This window comes from Clinocottus analis, unplaced genomic scaffold (genome assembly GCF_023055335.1).
Source record: "Clinocottus analis isolate CAN_PGR_092001 unplaced genomic scaffold, fCliAna1.0.p SCAF_1, whole genome shotgun sequence".
NCBI classification, from domain to species: Eukaryota; Metazoa; Chordata; class Actinopteri; order Perciformes; family Cottidae; genus Clinocottus; species Clinocottus analis.
Window position 1 is genome coordinate 21,771,595 of NW_027175820.1, and position 21,251 is coordinate 21,792,845.

Sequence of the window (21,251 nt, forward strand, 5' to 3'; positions counted from 1 at the left end):
ATTAAACAGTCATATTATACAATAGGGTGCAATGGCATAATATGCCTTTGTGGAACTATGACATGAACTCAGCAACACAGAAATACTCTTAGAGGAGAAAAAGATGAAATTCAGCGCAGATGAATTAAACAGGATACATTTCCAGCATAACATGGACGCATTATATGTATTCATGCTATTCAATATCCTCAGAATTAAGACCCTTCAATCTATACAATTCATTTTTCATTTAGTCAGACTAAACATTAATTTGCCTTGTTTTCCTCTGCTCAACCAGGTGGAGAACCAATATTCATTAACTTACAGCTGCTTCAACATAAAATGTATCTGTAACAAAATTAAGCATTTCTTTTGGATATGTTGATGGAAGATGTTTTTTTTTAATGAACTGAAAAATCATGATGATGGTGTTTGAATAAATTTATTGCCAGCAAAAAGGGAAGTGTGTTACACATCTCAGGAGGAGCCGTTTCAATAAACAGAGGTAAAACACTCCATAAGATATTTACAGTTAGTCAGAGATTGATTTTTAGCAAATACGTGCATAACAGCTCTATATTTACAGGTCAGCACACTGTAATACTAAAACAACTGCATTCTGTGCTCTTTTTTTGCAGCCATATGCTCAGTGGAACATCCAATAAAAGGAATATCCCATGGGGGGAAAAAGCAAGCAAAGACGCTATAGATAAAAAAAATAAAACCTTTTCTAATGTTCAAAAGGTCAAATATTCTAGTCTTTGGAAAGGCATAGTAAGAAAGAGTTACATTTATGATGGGATATTCATATTGGGCCCCTTAATATGTCCATGTCTTTAAGTTATCATTCTAGCATTAAAAAAAACTTAAACAAAAAACATGCTAAATTAATCAACGACAATCAAATTAGAACTGCACCCTAATAATTTGTAATAAAATCAGTCATAATAGAAAAATAGTCACTCAAATTATTGTAAAAAGAAAAAAAAAGAAAAAAAAAAGAAAAAGATGCATAGTTTCACATGGCGGTCCCTTCAATGTCCCAATAGTCAGGCAAAATATTGCATGTTTTCAAGAAGAACGTTCCTTCATATCTTCAGCAACTCAAGGCTTCCTGCGTCTGGAAGAGAGAAAGAAAGAAAGTCCAAACCTCAATAAACCTGATTTTAATCCAAGACAACAAAATAGAAATATTTACACACACACAAACGCATATATAATGTCACCTATTTGTATAATAAAAAAGCAAAAGACACACATGCACATTGAAACCTTATAAAACATGCTAAACAATGCATATATACATAAAACAAACATTTACGAGCTTACTTTTGATACCCAAAGCCTGAACTCGCGCTCGTCACTGGAGCCTAAGAGAAGGGAAAAAGTTTAAATAAGTTAACACATAAAAAAGTGATATGCACACAAATCAATGTATGAAAAGTATGTATTTTAAAACTGCACAATAACTGGCTAAAGACCCTAAACATTGACACCTGAGGACGTGTAAGATATTATAAAGTAAACGGTAACACACAAAATGACCAGAAATCACTTGCAGGTTAAAATGAGTTTAATTTTTTCTGAATATATTTTCATGTTGTTTGATGTTTTATTAAATTAATTTAGAGCTTACCTTGTTTTCTATGTCCTCTATCTGATCTTCTCCGTCTCCAGACCCTGAGCATCTCTTGCGACTGAAACAAAAAACATAAAAACTTGAACTTCCTTTCGCTAATTCTTCACAATAAAGTATAATCAGAATGTGTTGACATATTTGACGAGATAAATGCTTGACAAATTAGTTTCTCTATTAAAACAAAATAAATCTCTAAAACCTCTAAAGTTCTTAACATGAACTGAAAAAGACATTTTACCTCATTACCGAGTTTAAGCATTGATTTACAAAACACTTAAATTAGATATTTCAGTGACAGATTTTGGTGTCAACCCGAAAGTTTGTGGGAGAAGAGAAATAAACTCTTTTCTACTTTCTTTCAGACACGTACCTTTAGGTGTAAAACTGTAAATTACAAAGAAATTAGCAGGACGTTTGTGCCTATAAGTGATTTTACAACCACTTGTTTTTAACACGCATAAAAACCTCCGTTTGACGGCCTCACTTAAAGCCACTCCTCTGGCTCTGTGGCGAGGGTTTATTTGATCCTTTCACAACTTCCTCCTCCCAAAAACACTTAAATTCAAATGTGGAAATTGTGAAAGTTGCTGCAATGTAAAAATATGTCAATTGTAACATGTTTTAAGATATGATTGGACCTGAAATCAAACGATGCTGCAAAAATATAAAACTAGACGAGTTACTGGCAGTATTAACGTCTGTTTCACGTCACTTTATCATTGTGTCCTACTTGGGCAAATACTCTACCTTGATGCCATCGGGAACTCTTGTTTTAGTGTCTCAATGTCAGTGAACTGCACAGCCTGTCCTCCGCCTCTCGTCTTAAAAACGTTGCCCTGAGAAAGTTTAAAAAAAAAAGAAGTAATCACAAATGTCCAGAGGGAAATAAAGGAAAAACACAATCAATCACACACACAAAGAAACAAAGTTGTTTGTTGCCCAGTAAAATACAAAACAGGACGTCAAATGTGAAATCAAACAGAACGTGATTAAGTTAAAATCATGCAAGATATAAAAATGATCAGAAGTCTCAAATTAAGCAATTATGTGATTTTTACCTTGATCAATTGGGTCTCGATCTCCCCGTCTGAGGCAAGCTCTTGATGTCTAAGCACATACTTTTGGCATTTGGACAGAGCTTTCTCATTCGGGGTCGACACCTTGATTGCATTGGGCAAGATTGGCTGCATGACAGTGTCTAGGTCCAAATTAGTAGATGGTTTGTGGTCTACCCATTTCTCCCCACCCGCAGAGTGTGAGCGCCTGTGCATTGGGTGAACTGGAGCGGCCGTCTGGTGATCCCAGTGAGAGAAACAAACCAGGAAGTTATTCACATGTGACACCAGCAGGGACCATTTCAAGTTTTGTTGGGGTTTAGTGGTGACGGCGGATCATCAGAAGGTGTTAGCGCGTGTTGAAAATACATTTACCACTGGAAGGCCAAGAGGACCAGGGGCATGTCTCGCTACACAGGTTTTAAAATGAATATTTAATTAATTTACCATAGTATTGTAGCCCTCGACATCTCAAATCTCACCCCAAAACAATAATCTGGCCTTCCAGCAAGACATATTTTCAGAAAGTAACTAACAGCCCGGAAGAGAGAATAAGAGTCAACATGCAAAGCGCCGCACAAAGTAGTGAGGAAATGGGTTGAGCGGTTAAGATGACATGCAAACAAAATACAGATGTTGTACAGGTTGACAATGTTTGTTTAAAAAATGTCAAATGTTTCAGTGAAGCCTGAGAACAATAGACCCAAATGAATCTGTTTTGGTCCCCGACATGTTGAGCAGCTCAATAAGGACCCGGACTATTATGTTGTTATCGGCCAGATAATCGCACTGAACGGCTGTTTTGTTCCACTTCATTAATCACTCATTGTTTGAGTCGCTGAAGAAAAGGTTGGCAGCAACTCAGGAGTCTGGAAGCGGGCTCGATAAAACTAGTTTTGTTTGTTTTTTTAAATACAGAGCAATTCAAAAAGGTCTGACTCAGACTGTCTGGCCTACACGCGTGCATACTTTGTAAGTATCTCCGGATGAAACTGCAGGTTTTAATTTGTCGGTTTGGTCCACATGTGTACAGTCATAACATTTCCAACTGTGGGCCATTAAGTCAAGTAAAAGGTTTTTGCTCGTTTGTAGACGTGGGAATCCAAAACCCCAAAATCTCTTTCAATCCAATGAAGACATAACAGTGAGCACGCGATGGAATCTAAAGAGACTGATTTTTTTTATGTTTTAGCTAATGTTAAAAGTGGGACTCTCACGATGTTTGTGCACATTAAAAAGCATCAGTGGTGCGTGCCGCATCCAACCAAACCTCAACACTGAGTGCAATAAGGTTTTAGGGTTTTCTTCCTCACCTATTTCTGATCTAATTTCTTAGAATATCTAATAAATTAACAAGAAACATTTTGCAACCATGCTACGTGACACGGCAACAACTATTCAAGAGAGCAGTTAGTCACAAGCAACAGAAAGAAGTACAAACATGATACAACTACTGCTACTGCTACGAAGCTTTAGATGCAGGTAGAGATGATTTACTAGCATGACATCATTGTGCCGTATAGTCTGGATAAGAGAAACACCAGCAGACACTGACGCAGCGCTTCTACGAGATGCATTTCTAAACAAGCAGACGTCTACTGAGACTAACACGGGAGCAGTTCTACACTACAGGCTGGAACTACAGGCTTGCAGAGGAAAACCAAACGCATCCTTGAGGACATCTATGCTTCATTACACACACACTGACCCTTGTGCCTGCCTCTAGGTCTAGCCCATAGACGAGCGTCCTAGCCGGGGCCTCGATCTCCGTTGGCCAGCGCTGGCCTCTCCTGCGACCCACGCTGCTGGTGCCGAGGCATGGGGCGGGAGTCCGGCTCCTGTACTGGGGAGTCCCAGAGTGCATAGCTCGGCTGCTCGGGTCTACGGGGAGCCTGTGCTCCCAATCGGAGATGCAGGAGGCTACTGAGGGATAGGCTGAAGTGGAGGAGGAGGATGAGGAGGTGTCTGGGTAAGCGTCCTGATCTGCCCTAACATTGGCTCGATTTTGGCGGGAGGGAGTTTGGCTGAAGTCCTGAAAAGTGATGGAGGGGAACGAGGCCAAGCATTGTGGGTGTTAGGGGCTCCGGATGAACACAAACACAACAACAGGGTGATACAGCAAAGAGGATGCCGTGTACAGGAAGCAGAGCAATGTTTTACAATCATCACAGTAATAATTAGTGACATGCAAAATTTGAAGATTCACAAGAGGATGTGGTGCACGTCGACGGAAGAGGCAGTGCAGCGGAGGAAATGACTCACATGAAGCGGCGATGGCGAGGCAGACCTCTTCTGGCCCACGTTGTGATCCCTCTCCCTTGAGGGCCTCTCTGGTTTCTCTGGACGCTCTGTGGGAAACCCACCGATGCCGCCGCCGCCGCTGCTGCTGCTGCTCTCCGTCACTATGGCCTTGAGCTGCTTCAGCTTTTCATCCTTCACCCACAACTTGTTCTGCATCTCCAGCTGCTTGGCGTTCACGCGCCTCTCCTGATTGTAAAAACGCCAGCGGGGAAACAGAGAGAAACTTTCTTATCTCATCCTACATGATAAATATCTGCGAGGTATTGCGGCTCATATTTCTTGTTCTTAAATGAACAGCAGGATCTTTTTTTATTTTTTTAAACCAGCCAAAGTTTTTGCACTACAGATAGTAAATACATTTTTCTTGGTGAAGCTTTGAGGCATTGTGATTGTTCTTTCAAAGTGGACTATAAAGTCACACTTATTGCATTAAAAAAAAGACCACTGATACATCAGTGGTCGGTAAAAAATTATATAATATTCATTTTCTTTTTCACAGTTTAGCATTTGTAAGATTCATATTGTTTGGATTAGAATTGGCTACAACAAATATAGAATAATTCTTTATCATTATCTGTCCTCACAATGTTTTGGTGCAGCTTCCTTTTACATTTTTGAGCAGAACTCAAGTGTCACACTTGGCTACTAAAGTGTGAAGTAGACAAACATGTAGCTCCACAGATGTAAATGATTGCCAAGTATTTGCAAGCGCTCAATGTACAAACCCTCCCCAAAAATAGTGGGTCTACCGTGAATAATTCTACTCACACACTCCTTCTCCCACTTGAGCTTGGAGTCGGTCACCATGCCCTGCATGCGCTGCTCCATGCGCCTCCTGTCCGTCTGCTCCCTCTGGAGCCGCTGCTCCCGAGTCTCCAGCTCCTGCCGAAGTGAGCGCTTGTCCTGCTCGTACATGTCCGTCGTCTTCTGCAGGATATCGACCTGAGGAGCAAGAAGAAGAACAATAAATACATGCTTCTCTTAAAAAGAGGGAATTCACATATCCTTGTTTTGATTAGCATGTTTAAAATGCTGCAGATAAAAAAAATTGGGTGACTTTTCTAAGTCGGGGAGACACCTTGTATTCCAGCGTTTTGGATTTTTTCTCTAATCGTTCGAGCTCCGCCTTCTGGCTGAGGATGACTTTGTCTTTCTCGCTTAGTTTGCAACGTTGCTCATGGAGGAACGTCTCCTTCGCATTGATCTGACTGTCAAACTGCTGAAACATGGACTTCAGTGCATTTCCTGTGGGAGAAAACAAATGAATAAAACATGTTGATTTGATACAATATTACCCTTCATTTCTTTTTAAAATAAAATACAATTAGTGACCAGAAAAAATAACTCCTATTCTAATTCAGTGACTAATTCATGCATTGCTACCGACAAAGAAATACATTCTCTACAAATCAGATCATTTGTTGCTTAGAAAATGGACCAATACCGGTTTTGTCGTACTGCTGCGTCACCATCTGACGGATCCGATGCCTCTTTTCCAGGATCTCGATCAGGCGGGGCAACGACTGATCATCATATGGGTCCACCAGCTCGAAATGAGGAATGGCTGGAAGGCTTTCAACGAGCTGATTCAAGAAGGATGGGTCATCTACTGTGACAAAAACAACACAACATTTGTGTTTGTTACATGTGCATATCATAAATGTGACATAACTACAACGTGCTGTGAGCACAAAGAGCAAGCGGTACAGATTTGAGGCTTTTTTACCTGCATTACTTGGACCTCCTCGGTCATCCAGGCGACGTGACAGCTCATCTTTGAAGGCGCGGTTTTTGTGTCTGCGTCCTGCAGCAAGGCCGCAGATCGGCCGGTCGATGGGCCGCGCGACCTCCACCTCCTGGGTCATCTCCGCGAAACGCATTACCAGCTGCAGCACATGCAACAGAACACCATTAGAAATGACAAATACCGTGAGAACGACAACATTACAGGGTTGACTATTGCGCATTCACACACACAATACGTTTGAGAAATAATCAGTGACGTGGAAACAATAACTATGTCAAGGCAAATAATAGAACAGCCAGAACAGTCCGGTAAGTTTAAAAAAAATGTAATTTCACCATATAGATATAATATTGATATATTGCTCAACCCTAAAACTAAGGATTACATATCCAAGCTTAGTATACAATTTCCATCGCAGTTGGATGGCAAATCAGCCAAAAATATATGGACCACAAAACAAAAACAATGTCTTACCATAGTTTCGTCATAATCATCCGCCTTTGGGTTGACACACACAACCATCCTGACTTTTCCTTCTCCGTCAAAGTAGTTTTTAAACAGATGTGTAACTTTAGAGTCCCTGTACGGCACCATCTGGAAGAAGATAAAAGGCTCCGTGAAACTGCACCGACTGGAACATTACCAACGATAACAAGCAGAATGATAAATATTGCTGTTCACAGAAATAAAATGATGTTTCCTTGATGAACAGATGATGAAATACCAACCTTATTGGTTCCACACATCTGGTTTTCACGCAGGACTTCCATACATGTGCGCAGAGTCATCAAGGACTGGTTAATGTTCCCTGTAAATGACACATAACCAGAGACTGAGAGTGTCTGAAGAAACATTAAAAAGGCAAAGAAAAAATCCCTCTGGCACAGTAAGACATGAACTGACCTGCTTCGCGCAGACGGCTTCCCTCGGCTCTGGTTCTGCTGGTGCGCTCGCTGCCAGCCAGGTCCACCAGGCACAGCTGGCTCACGTTCACCTGGTTTTTGTCCTGCAATTTAAATAAAAACGCAACGTTAGCGTCAAGAAATATCGGCTGGAATCCTTTGTGACACCTGCATGCGTCTGATTTGATCTGCTTTGTGTCAGATAAAAACAAACAACACACTGTCTATCTTTGAATAAAGAAACATTATTTTTTTTAGACGTGAGCTGCAGGTCACCTGTAGAATGTGATCTCCATCAGCATCGAGTGGCGCCTGAGCCAACTTCACCGTGAACACGCTGTGCGAGCGACTGGATTCACGGTTAAGTTCAGTGTTGGCGATCCTCCTTTTCTTTTGTCCTGGAGAAACAGCAGAGCGGCATTAATACATTGTGTTGACGAAAACAGGAACAATAAAAACTTAGATTACTTTATAGAAAAAGGTAAAGAATTTTTTTTATTTCATCAATGATTCATGCTAGTTTGAACTGACTATAGGATGCATCTATTCTCTCAAAACTTCCCTGCAACATTGGATCAAAGAAATGTCATGGCTGCCTCACCTCAATACAGAGGTTTTGAAAAACATATTAATAATCACCTAAGAAAAAAATATTCTAATTTATATGATGAGAAGATACAAAACACAAGTTAAAAAGCTTCCAGCGCCAAACTTTGTAATTTAACCGAGTGTGCATGTTAAGTCAACACATAACATGAAATACAATACAAAGCCACTACAAGAGTGTGATTATTACCACTTACCCTTCCAAAAGACTTCAAAGGCCTCCTCTGTCGATTTGACCTCCACTTCTGTGCAGCCGGCCACGTACATGGTGTGATTCTGGTCTTCACGGAGAATCTTGGATTGAGGTGGTCTGAAACAAGTTGATGACGAGAATAAACGTAATGCAACACACTGAAGTGTCGCTTTAGTAAGACGAGCAGCAAAAGCTAAAATGACAATTACTTGATGTTAGTGTTCACGTTAAATATACAATACAATCTAGGGACACACATCCAGGGGTTCAGACGCATGCACACAAGTTTGAGCCATTCAGGGAAGTTATGCGTCTCCAAAACAAACAGCAAACAGCAGGGAGCAACCAAAATGACATTCCAGCTGGAAAGCTACACGTATGCTATTTACAAGGCTTTGGATTAATGGGATGGAAAAACACTGAGAACCTAAAAGTGACAGCAGCTACAGCCAAGTTACGGCTACGAGTAAACTGTCTAATGAACGTTCACTGGCCACATACATGAACTCATTGTTCCGTACAGGCGTGCCGCCACCGAGCCACCTAACAAAAACATGATTTTTAAAAAAGGTGCATCTTGTAAACAGGAAAAAAGAAAAGTGTCTCAAACATATTCAGAACATACAGTCGGAGTTTACAAATCACACTTATTGAGTGGGTGCATTTGTTTCCCCTAAATTAATTTACTGCAGAGCCACTTTGTAAAATAAATGAAAAACTAAACCTGCATACAAATATGCGTCGTACAGACAATCCTTTAAAATTACATTGTGTTTTTTTTAAAAAGGACACCGGTTCGAAATGCTGTCTCTTACTTTGGTCTGATAGGGTCACACGGCGCATCTTCGAGGAGATCGTAGATATAGTTGTTGTAGATCTCGATGTAGGACACAAAAACGCTGTAACAGCAGTCTTCATCCACATTCTCAAATTTGCACGCCTCCTCTGAGCTGATCATATCTGCAAACTCAGGGTCAGCCTTCAGCCTGAAAAGACAAAAACAAAGAAAGAAAGAAAAGCGACATCATTAAAACAGCAGTGAACATGTACTTCACATTCAGTTCCTTCAAACTACACAAGTAGTTGCCACACCACAAATAGTTTAAAAAGTAAGACATGGAATAAAGTTACTCATAGTCACCTGGATGGCGTTTTGGGCACAGACTGCTGACTGTCTCGCTTCTGTCTTTCCAGCAGAGCATCAACCTGACCCTGGATCTCCATCACATTTTTTTCATCTGGTTTAAACACCTGATGAAGATTTTTTTTTTAAAACACATGACCATTACCAACCTTCCCCCAAAATGTACTCCTTACATTTTTTTTGAAGACCAAAGATGCAAAATTCTTACAAATCGCTTGGCCTGAAAGGGGCCGATGGTGTTGAAGAGTATGTCGAGAGAACGGGGGAGGAGTCCACCTTCTCCAGGTGAGCCGGTCATGGTGAAGGTCTTCCCACTTCCAGTAACGCCATACGTAAACAGCAGACCTATGAGCATGGAATATCATAATTAACCACTTTTCACACAGGATTAGGGCTCATGGTGATCATGTTGTAAACTGTGGTCTGTGTGGTGACAGTGTCAATAAGAGATGGACAATTATTTTAGAGGACATGTTTGGTATTTTTTTACTCGAGGATACAAAGTCATTGAATTAGGTTCAGCACAGTGCACATATTAAATTACATTTCATGCCTTTAATTAAAAAAATGTAAAACTTAAATTCACTCACCATTTTTACAACGAATCAGGTCCTCTATCAGGGGCTTGGCAACATCCTCAAACAGCTCCATTTGATTGGTATTAATACCAAATACTTTTTTAAATGAGTACTGTGTCTAGAGGATGAATAGAAACAAAATGTAAAACATTATGTAATAGACCAGTTACCAAACAAACACAGGTATAGGTGGTCAATTTGCTTTACATGGCCAAGCGAAGAGGCCAGCGACAGAATTACCTCTTTGAATTCCCCATTGCGGTTGGCTTTAATCCCATCTGGAGCATGGAGCTGAATAGTGGAGCTGCTGATCATCTCGACACAACATTCTGTATCTTCTGCTCCAAGTGGACGTATACGACAGTATACCTAAACAGATGAATGAGTACATGAGGTCTACAAGGATGAAGCCACAACTACAATAACTACAAGCCAGAAATTCAGTTTAAGTTGATCAACACAGATGTCTAATTACTTAATTAAATCACAGGTGTTGGGTTTGTAAGAATCTACTTTGACTTTGTGAGTACAGTTACGTTTTTTAAGCAAAGCAGTACTTACTCCAACGGGATCTTTTTCGATGTTGGATGCTTTTTTCTGGCCAGGCCTCCGAGGAGTCTTCGCTTTGCTGAGAGTGATACATCATTACAGAATCAATGTCAAACACACACAAATACATACTGCATTCAATTAATTAGACACATCGCTTCCTGAATAATCCTGATCATTAACCTGAATAATTTACACTCTGTGGACACTTGCACATTATGCAGCTCACACTCTTGACGCATGCACATACACACATATCACAGAAAATAATATCAGCTACATGGACAAAACTATGGGGACACATTTTGGTTAATATATATTTTAATAAATCTACTCGCTTAACCGTAACCTCTTATCGGTTAACGTCACGATAACTACCGTGACGTCATCTAACGTTAGCTAACGTAAATCAGCCCAGGTGTCGCGTGCTAACGACGATCAAGAAAAAATAACAACGTAACACGATATTTGCGACTTAAACATTAAAATAACCAAAGCTGGAGAACGTGTTGTCCTTTTCGCATACGGGTAACACATATTGGTGATAGATGAGCTGTAAGTTTACTTGTAAAGTGCCACAGTTAGCTAAGTGAGCTAGGTTCACAAGAGAGCGAGCTGTGCAAACTTTACAAAGCTTTTCTTCTGAACAACCACCAAAGGTTACCATTAATATGCACCTGGGCAGTATAACTACCACAAAGCATCGTTGTAGATTGTTAGCCGTTATTTCGTGTTAAATACACAATAAAAAGCGGTAATACTAACGCTGGTCTCTGCATTGTTTGTGTTGTTCGTCTCCTCTCCGTTGAACACAGAGCGCCTCTTCTCGATTTGAAAAATTCTCTTCCGCGTGGCGTAATATCTCAACCAATCACAGAGCAGACGCGGCAGGCAGAACCGGAAGTCCCGCCTCCAGCATCTATTCCGGTTTGGTTGATTACAACTAACTGAACTGACTCATGACGTGAAACAAAGAAGCTTCAGTTCATTTGAACATGAAATAATTCAAGGTCCACTAATAAAGTATTACAAACCGCTACTTGAAATGCCAGGAAGTGACTCAAATATTATATTATTTTATTAAATATTTTTGAGGAAAATTAGTCAAGTGGTTACACTGTTTGACATTTAATTTTAAAAAACATGTGCAATGAACAGGAATTCAAATTTATTGTTGATTATCATTTTCAGAAAATTCTACATAGAACACACCCCACTTTAGTTACTTTACTAATAATACAAAATAAGAAGCGAGGAAACAAAACAAAAAGAGCACATTGATTTACATTACTTCTCTGTAAATCTTAATTTCCACTATTTCTTATATATTCATGCGGTTCCCACCATTATCCTGTATCGAAGTAAATTATCATATCAATTCATGACACTATGCCCTGCTTCTTTTACATATACATTACTGTATTTATGTTTATGATAGTTTCATTTCATTAATTGATTGCAGACAAGACACAATGGATTTCCCTTGCCTTTTTAAATTTCTCTTTTAATAAACTGAAATTAGAAGGACACATTTGCAGGTTTGGTTAATATTTTATTTAAAAATAAATAACATTGTACATAAATACTTTGAGTTTTGCGTCAGAGGCACATTGTGGCAGGGCACAGAGACAGCAATCATATGAGGAAATAAACTACTGTGAAAACATTTTCTGTCTTAGGCTACACCGACTTTGTTGACTTCCTACTTTGCAGGCAGCTCAAAGTCAAAAGAAAAACATGTTCTTCATGTGACGTGCATGACAGTACAATCCGATAGGCTGTGTACAAGCACAAGCACTTTACATATGAAAAGACACAGTGTCTAAATGCAGCACTATAATTAGAAATTGACAGTGAAATTAGCATTTAAAATGTGTGATTGTTACCTCCAGCTGACAGTCTCTTCATACCCCACAAGTGGAAATCAGAGAATGGAGCAAAAACATTTTGGTATAAAAATAGGGAGCACTTCCTCACAGTAGCAAACATGCTACTTTTGTAGCTTTTTATAACAGTTTCCTGAGAAACATTTAGATTCATTACATATTATAGTAACAAACATTTTGTTTAATTTGCATTGTACGTTTGTGCAACTTCCGCCCTTATTTTCAGTTTACCCACACAGTCATCAGAGTGATGTCTTACGTCTGAATACCACCTTGACTTTAGTGTAGACTGCAAAATGACATGACAGCAGCTCCTCATAGCTTGAGTGTACCCTTTAAAATGTTTTTATATCACCCATAATGCACTTGTTTCCCACGTCTGTGTGTCTTGTGAGAAGCGGGAGATTTCGGTGCTGGGGCTGGCCCTGGTTTAGGCTTCTTTGCACCTTTATCGTGTTTTTTTTCTTGAGCGGCTGGAGCAGAGATGAGAGGTAGACTGAAGAGGGTGATGATGGTCAAATTCACCACCACACAGAGCAGCGCCGCACCCACTGAGTTGAAGAAGGTGATGGGCACGGAGTGGGCAAGGAGCCAGGGGCCCCGTGTCACCATGTCCTGCTTGACGGCCTTCATCTGGAAGTGGGTGGCGAGGATGCCGCACACGTGAAAGAGTTGATGGCTGTTACCTGCAGGGGGAGCAGTCGAGTCACGTTTGAGTTCAGGCGTGAACAGTCACAGTGGGAGACACTGACAAGTGATTTCAATAGGAGGTGGTTAAGCATTAGCATTATTTCACAATGATTACTACAAATGAGAAGGCATTTCATGTGTTGATGTGAATCCAGGACTGGAGAGGTCTAAGAAATGTGAAATACTTTTAAAAACACTGCATTCAAAAGCTATACAAGACAATATTGTCAGAGCATCATGGATCAATATGGCAAACCTTCACTCTATTTGTTTTAAATGTTTCATGCCTTTATAGGACAAATTGCTGCAAGTTTATAACACAGATGTAAATATACTATACATTTGTAACAGAACATTTAAAACTAATCTAAACAGTGAAGCTAAATCACATTTGCTCAAAGACGCCAAAACACTTGTGATGACGCTCTGTGGTCGGCTCTCGCGTCAAACAGCCCAATGTGTAACATGCAAATGAGAATCAACAGCTGCTCCTCGGATCAGTCTCACCTATGTAGTCGAAGCTGCCAGGCGCCAGCCGCTCAGGTAAATGTGTGGCGAACAGAAAGCCCGTGAGCAGAGCCAAGGTGATGTGGTAGCAGTGCAGCACGTTGGTACCGTTGTCTGAGCAGCCCTCTCCTACGCACACAAACACCTGTGAGTAGAACACACACCGAACAGAGTCAACAGATTACAATGCTATCTCCATTACGACCACTTTTATCACCGTCAAATGGTTTTAATGAGGCATAACGGTATTTATTAAGTTTCTATTAGTGGAGCAAAACACTGTGGTTCTAGCTTCAAGGGGGAATGTGTCAAATGTTCCTCTTTCAGAGACTAGATTCACATCATATGTTATATCTTACATACACGTATAATGTGTAATACAACAAAGTTGATCTACTGCTTATTATTGCTTTAAATCCCATCAGGTAAAAAATAACCCTTGTCATGGATATTACAGTAAAATAAAGTCATTTAAATGAAAAAAAATGCATATTTTTCTGTTTTTTCTTGTTATTAATTTGCAGAAAAGTCCTTCAAGTAAATGATGTCCGATATATGGAATGTTATCTGTGAGGCTTGGGAGACATCCATTCAGATGTGTGTTTTGTGAAGACAACCGTGTGTGTGTGTGTGTGTGTGTGTGTGTGTGTGTGTGTGTGTGTGTGTGTGTGTGTGTGTGTGTGTGTGTGTAAAGGGCACATATGTGGTCCTACCCTGTAGAACAGAGGAATGTGGTCGAACAGGTAGGGGTAGGCAAAGGCAACAACGCGGAGATGTTTGCTGAACTTTGGAGTCTGGTACTCAGGAAATCTGAAAATAAAAGACACAACGTGTACAGTAGCTGGAAGAATCAGGATGAGTAGGTAGATTTGTTTTTAAAAAAAGTCCATGCACTTAAACAACGTTAATAAAATAACTTGAAATACAAAAGTTATGTAATAAATCCACTTTTACATTAGATGTCACCACTAATGTAAATGTTTTCTGCGCTGCACTGCTAAACTTTGCAGACCTCTGTTACCTAAGAGTTATTATGCTTATTCTGTTTCACATTTGAACACTTTACTCAAAGTCAGTGAGTCAGGATGTTACAGAACACGTTTTGCCAGCTCCTCTCCAACCAGCCCAGCTAAAGCCAATTACACAAAATCACTGTTTGGGCTGGTCCCCATAGTCACGCTTAGGCGACACCCATTGTGTTCAACAGAGAGTTGCTCAATTCTCAACAGTCAACAATGTCTGTGGGATGTCAACAGTCACACATTTCTACAGGATGAAATCTGTTGCTGCCGTCATCGAAGCACGATGAACACAGTTCATGATAGAATAGTGAAGCGATGGGAGGTGCAGATATTTTTAAAAAAAATGCACTGTTTAGTTTTTTACCTCTTTACGACGTCGTGATTATAATGCAGGTATGGGAAGCCGAGCCTGAGCAGCGGGGAGAGATGAGTGAAAGAACAATACATTAGCTAGACCGAACCAACAACAGGGAAGCTTTCTCCATACTGACAAATGTCCTACAGATGTAACATTTCTCATTTCATTTCACATTTGATAAAAACAACTGCATTATTTTCCTACCTCAGTATTTAAGAGCAGTCACATTAAAATGTTGCAATGGACTGGTACAATGGTATGAAGCAACCATCTACACAAGTACTGTCTGTACTTAAGGACACTGTTGATGTTCCTGTACTTAACTTGAGTATTTCCATTTTCTGTGACTTTATACCTCTACAACAATTCAGAGGAAATTGTGTGTTGATCTCTTTCTTCATGAGGGACTTTTACTCGTAAGATAGTCAAAGTCAAAGCAACAGTGAATAAAAACACTGGAGATGAGAAAACACTGTGTGTACACCATGCATGTCCAATGTCAATTTGCTTAGGTGTAACATTTAGCATATGAACATGTAGTGTCTAGTATTTAGCATATTAGCCGTCGTTATGCTAACACACAGAGTAGACATTTCACTAGCTAGGATCATTTCACCGTAACTGGTAAAACACCTTTCCGGGGATCTTATCTTTTAGAAATGAATCCTGAGTTGTGTGTATTAAAACTGGATGCTTGCTAGCATGCTAACAGGTAACTCAGCATACCTGGAGTAGCAGGCCATGCCGATGCAGATGACAGTGTTTAACGCAGCGATGGGGACGTAGCACTGGTGGAAGAGGCTGTTCACCCACTTGTCCGGGAAAACATACGCTGAATAAGCGATTGCTGCGCCTGCAGCAGGACACATTAAACAAAGCAAATGTACATTTTCTTTCGTATCAGGAAAAGTAGATTCAAGTTACTTTCTCCACCCTCCATTAACAAATGCTTGTTTGGACCAAACATTAAAGCCAAACAAAGAAGTATAGATTGATTAAACATCCTTACTGCAATTAGCTGTAACACATCTGTATGAGTATCTCAGAGTCTTTTAATTTGGTAAATGATCGTAAGGCAGCCATATTATCTGATATCTTTTATTTCATATTATGGTCAGATTTGTAATCTAAAAAGATGTACACAGGTTCACTAAACGCATCATTTTAAGACACTCCATGCATTTCTTTTAACTACCACATCTGATTGACTTACTGCCACTAACTTGTGTTTAGGGTTCAAGGTTAAATTAACAATGTTTTGAATGATGGTAAAAAAAAAAATATTATAGTCATCAAACTGCTTCAGTATGTTTTCCAGTGCAACAGACGTGGTTAAAAGCTTCTTCATTTTATAGAAAACGTTTTAAGATAAATAGTTGACCCTGCATCCTGAATCCCATCCTCACTGCGGTCAGAAAGGTTTTCAAAAGACTTCTTGCCAGAGAAGCACACACACTTACCCAGGCTGTAGAAACTGAGGGCCGCGTAGTCGAAGAAGAAGCAGATGTGGCGCGCCCGCGCCGACATGCTGCTGAAGGTGTGAGCACAGCTCGACGCCAGCGGGTAAATGCAGCAGGCGAGCAGGAAGACCACCAGAGGCCAGATGAAGGAGTCGTGCCATGCTGTCTGCACCAACACCACCGCCACCACCTCCCATAGGAAGTACCTGCAGGAGAAACAGGTCACATTAACTCCATTACATTGGATGCATCAGTACTGCTTTCTCTGTGTGTGTGCATTTAGTAAAGTAGTAATTGTGTTATTTTAAATCAATTAGTTTTGGAGCTTGATCATCATATCAAATGTCAAGCAATTGGCAACATGCAAAATACTTAAAGCAAATGAGAGTCAACATATAAAGAGAACTAACGTGTTGAATAAATATAAATTAGTGTAGAAACAAAAAAGATACTTCCATACATCAGATGAGGGCCCCATATGTGAATTATATGGCCTTCACAGTGCCGCCCACGCAAGATTTTGGAGCTTTATGATGTTTTTTTTTGTTTGAGTTTGTCCCCCAACTGTAGATTCATGGCGCTAAGTGGAGATATTGCCTCGACTCAAGTAGTGAAGAAATTATAGAGAAGCAAATCATTGATGGTGTTGTCTGATTGTTACTTATACGTGTGATAGCGTGACCTCATTAAGAAGTAAAAAAGTAGTCTGTGTAACAATAGAATGGATTTAATTAGTGAAAACACTGCCTCAGTACTGAGTTCATGTTCTAGCAGCTGGAGATACAAAAAAAGAAATCACTCTCTATCTTAAATGTAGGCCGTTACTACATGAATGATTATGCTCCTTTATGCGTGATGATTATCTGTAACACTATAGTTGCATCAGTAGTGGTAGTTGCAGGAATATTTGCACATATATGAGATAATAAAGGAGTGGTTAAACATTTGCTGTTATATTTGTATGTCATAATTTCAGCATGTAACTTCCCATCAAACCTTGTAATTTCTAAAATTCTTTTCTTTTAATGACCAAGCCAACACAATAAAACAAGCACACTAAATATGATCAGGTATAATATTCTATTTGTTTTAGCCAACCAACACAAACTGGAACATTCAAACATCTCCGTGCAGTGAAAGAACAAACTGAACCACTGCACCGTGAGAGACTTAATAATGAAAACTATAAAACAACAGAAATGTATCAGCTTCCTGTGTGATGGCCAATTACCTTCTCTAGCGGGCCTGAACCCAATGCCAATATCACCACGGATAGTACTCTTTACATCATTACACATACATCTTATATACACACACACGAGCACACACACACACACACACACACACACACACACACACACAGAGTCTCTCTGGACTATGCAGTCAAAGCAACTAGCATCTCAGCAGGGAGGAAGTGCACCGTGTCCTCTGGGGGGCCGTCACCTCTGCAGTAGCTTTGAAGCACGAGAGCTCGACTCACATAAACACACATCTACCACACGTCTACACAATGAAATAATTGCATCAGTAAAGTCTTGGATTTAACCTTCATGCTGTCGGGCAGTGTTTGTGAAACGGAGAGGAGACGCTAAACATGGGGAGGAAATACAAAATGTTGCTTTAAGCTCCAGAATGAATGTGCAGGATATGGCGGCGGGCAAAACGGAAATCATCCTCATTCTTTAGCTTCTTGTCTGTCTTTGTCTTTCTTCCTCTTCAGCTGCTCCTCCGCTCTGTCTGCATGTTGCGTCTTAAGCCTATCAATCTACTGTAAAATAAAATATGAGAAAACTCAAAGAAATTTGGCAATGAGGACTTTTTGAGTTCACTCAATTTTAGGTTACACTTGGTTACTCTTTTGTTTATACCTCTGCAAAGTCTGAAGTTGATCCAAGTGTTTAGTTATTTTGTCACCAGCTGATATCCAGTCGGTAAAGCAGTGATTCCCCCCGTGCGCGTCGGCTAATCTAAGCACTGCAGCTCCGGGTGTACTTCTGTCATTCAAACGTGGATCAGTGGGTCAGGGTTTGCAACGTGAGGATTAAATGTGTTACAAAGATGATGGAGAAGTGGATTATTAACCATCAGAGAGAAGACATGGCGACTCATCTCAGACACAAGCGTAGAGCTGTCCTCAACATTCTTAGTCGACGAACACGACGGTTTCGCAGGCGAATAAGTTCATTTCATCGAGGGAGTCCTCCAAAAAGAACCACGCAAAGCACCACTTTAAATGTTGTGTTTACCAGAAGTGTGCTCATAAATGTATTGGGAGTACGCCTTTCAAAAATGACTAAATGACAAAATATATCTTAGACTACTGTGACTGTGATAAATATGCATAAAAGCACCATGAGAGTACCATGAGAGTCCTGTTGTACTTGCGGCACACGCAGTAAAAGGCCTCTGATTAGGAGGACCCCGGAAGGAGGTCAATGGTCAAAGGACCCCACAACGTTGCTGGGAGGCAAGTCTTCAAAACAAACTTGTTTATCCTTCTCATGTAGCTTGAGTCGTTCCAGTTCTGTGCTGCTTTGACGCATACGTCTCCTGTGATAACTGTCCACACTATCCTCAACGGCTTCCCGGCTATGTAAAGTCCGCTGCTCTCCTGACACCTTGATGAGTACATTTATGGTACTAAATATGCGCTGAATCGTATTCCATGACAGACACTGTGAATACCAAGCAGACAGATACTGTAACTCTGGATACGAGCAGTAAAAATGAATGGTAGTGTTTAGTCGGTAATGTGCCAGAACTGATCTAATAAATCTTCTGTCTCCTCTTTATAGTAGATGAAGACTTTGGAAAATGCCCGTCTGTAAAACCACAGTTTTGAAATTGTGTCTCAGTGTCTGACGTACAAAACTCAACAAGCTGTGCAGGATTACTTTTAAGACAGAGGAGGAACAACACCTCGTGACAACAAAAATGCTCGGCTTTACTGAAGTTATTATAGAAGATGTGAGCGGTGTGCAAAAAAGTTGAAAACAAAAACTCAAAAAAATGCCCTCAGGTGTGTCACATGTTGCCAACAGCCTACAAGACACGTGACAGGTGGAAAACCTGTTTAAGGCTCTTAACATTGCGAATCGCAGCAATGCAGCAGCGTTGTCGTTGGGACACATGCAGAGTGTTTACCAGGTGGGAAGAAAGTGGGTCCAGATGTTCAGCGTCTCATTGGTCAGCTGGAAGAGGCTCAGGATGCAGTCGGTGGCCGAGCTGTGGGGGTGTCGGTAGCCGGAGTGGATGCTGTGCTCGTGGAAAATCTGGAGAGAGAAACCTGCGAGTTAGTCCTCAGCCAGTTTGAGGGATTGGTGAAACCTGTAATTCTCGTACTCTGGAGGCCGAAGAAGTGACTCAGCAAAATACACAGGAAGTGGACCGAGTGTTGCATGTTTTAGACGGGTTCCCCCGAGGAGTCCCAAGTTTCAATGGTTGCAGTTCATTAGAAAGAAAGCAGAGAGCTTTTTTTTGGTCAAGATTATGTTTTAGCTTTTTTTTTCTTCTTGGGTTTTCAAGCCCAAATGGTGAAGCACTGATTGAAGACGTCTTCACAGAATACTGGCAATTCTTGTCCAATGCAACTTTAAACTCAAATATTTGTGCAAACACATGCTTATGGTTTTCATTCTCTGCACTCCAAAAATGTTTTATTTAATGAGGTGAAATATAAAAGGTCAAAAGTCAAAGTGTGACTTGTGGGCAAAATTATTACACTTTTCTCCCACTGAAGTTCTATTTTAAGTTATTTTAAGAAAGGTGAGATTTGAATGTTTATTTAGTCACAATGTTCAATCATATAATTATGAAGTAAGGTCTAGGTGTTATAGAAAATTATGAATTTGAACTTCTCCGTCTGCGTTAAAGCATAGTATCCAGAACCATCTTTAAACGAACCGCCAGGATTTCAGTACGTTGTGACACCACAGCGACACAACATATCCACAGTTTTAAAGGTAAAAGTTGTACCAGTTTATTTCCTGTTGAAATGCACGTGAGCAACCTCAGCTGACAGGAAGTAAACATGGACCAAATCTGTTGCCTTGCAATGCAATTCTGTTAAAAAAAGGGGTAAAACCAACCGTTTCAGACAGAGGATGAATGCAGGTACACTCAGAAAACCGCATTAGGAAAATAAAGTGTTTTTATTTCTCATTAAAGCGTGTAAACATTCGAGTAGACCCCAAAAATCCCTGCAAATGAGCGTAATAGTCTCCTTAATTTAATCACTCAACACCTCCTATCTGAGTCCAGCTCAGTCTGAAAGTTAAGGAACAGTGAAGATGAACTTACTTTGGGCACTTGATGGATGGTGAAGACTTGCGGTAATTTGATGAGGCCGAGCATGACGGCTGCAAGGTGCTGCTGCTGCTGCTGCTGCTGCTGCTGCTGCTGTCCGGGAGGAGAGTTGAACTGAGGCTGCCCGCTGGGGTGTGTTTCATTCTTTATAAGGTTTGTGTTGCCATGCTGCTCTCAAGGTTTCTCCCCTTCATCTCCTCCCTCTTCAAACCCAGCGAGAATATCCAGTGTACCTGTGCAACTCCTCCTCCTCCTTTTCCTCCTCCTCTCTCTGGAGGTGGAGGGCGCACACACACACACACACACACACACACACACACACACACACAC

General features: G+C 40.5%; 2 protein-coding genes across 4 annotated transcripts; both read right to left on the reverse strand.

The window, feature by feature from the left end:
• Positions 1-402: 402 nt before the first annotated feature.
• LOC137782044 (kinesin-like protein KIF23) lies at positions 403-11,528 on the reverse strand. 3 transcript variants are annotated; one of them, XM_068571136.1, is made up of 22 exons: positions 11,459-11,528; positions 10,706-10,772; positions 10,385-10,513; positions 10,157-10,262; positions 9,775-9,911; positions 9,564-9,673; positions 9,238-9,408; positions 8,427-8,539; positions 7,900-8,021; positions 7,625-7,727; positions 7,450-7,529; positions 7,196-7,315; positions 6,701-6,860; positions 6,419-6,580; positions 6,053-6,219; positions 5,743-5,916; positions 4,936-5,160; positions 4,382-4,705; positions 2,366-2,454; positions 1,616-1,676; positions 1,309-1,349; positions 403-1,099 (listed from the first exon to the last, which is right to left on the reverse strand). In XM_068571136.1, exons 1-22 carry the CDS (start codon positions 11,470-11,472, stop codon positions 1,084-1,086), a joined length of 2,691 nt encoding a protein of 896 aa, XP_068427237.1. In that variant the 5' UTR covers positions 11,473-11,528; the 3' UTR covers positions 403-1,083. The 3 variants fall into 3 exon arrangements, with proteins under 3 accessions (XP_068427237.1, XP_068427229.1, XP_068427247.1); XM_068571128.1 differs by having other exon boundaries at positions 6,419-6,583; XM_068571146.1 differs by lacking the exon at positions 4,382-4,705 and having other exon boundaries at positions 6,419-6,583.
• Positions 11,529-12,664: 1,136 nt separating this feature from the next.
• On the reverse strand, positions 12,665-20,984 carry paqr5b (progestin and adipoQ receptor family member Vb). The gene is made up of 8 exons (XM_068574541.1): positions 20,916-20,984; positions 19,761-19,888; positions 16,617-16,822; positions 15,883-16,009; positions 15,163-15,207; positions 14,490-14,586; positions 13,777-13,921; positions 12,665-13,265 (listed from the first exon to the last, which is right to left on the reverse strand). Exons 1-8 carry the CDS (start codon positions 20,967-20,969, stop codon positions 12,931-12,933), a joined length of 1,137 nt encoding a protein of 378 aa, XP_068430642.1. The 5' UTR covers positions 20,970-20,984; the 3' UTR covers positions 12,665-12,930.
• Between the last annotated feature and the right edge of the window lie 267 nt (positions 20,985-21,251).

Excerpts from the sequence above, each read along its gene's own strand:
- LOC137782044 (XM_068571128.1), bottom strand. Across the intron at positions 5,917-6,052 it reads CCAAAACGCTGGAATACAAG|GTCGATATCCTGCAGAAGAC; the intron begins GTGTCTCCCCGA and ends CTTGCTCCTCAG. Across the intron at positions 1,350-1,615 it reads TAGAGGACATAGAAAACAAG|GCTCCAGTGACGAGCGCGAG; the intron begins GTAAGCTCTAAA and ends CCCTTCTCTTAG.
- paqr5b (XM_068574541.1), bottom strand. The coding sequence starts at position 20,969 with ATGCTCGGCCTCATCAAATTACCGCAAGTCTTCACCATCCATCAAGTG. Across the intron at positions 14,587-15,162 it reads AATCACGACGTCGTAAAGAG|ATTTCCTGAGTACCAGACTC; the intron begins GTAAAAAACTAA and ends TTTTATTTTCAG. Across the intron at positions 13,266-13,776 it reads TGGCAGCTTCGACTACATAG|GTAACAGCCATCAACTCTTT; the intron begins GTGAGACTGATC and ends CTCCCCCTGCAG.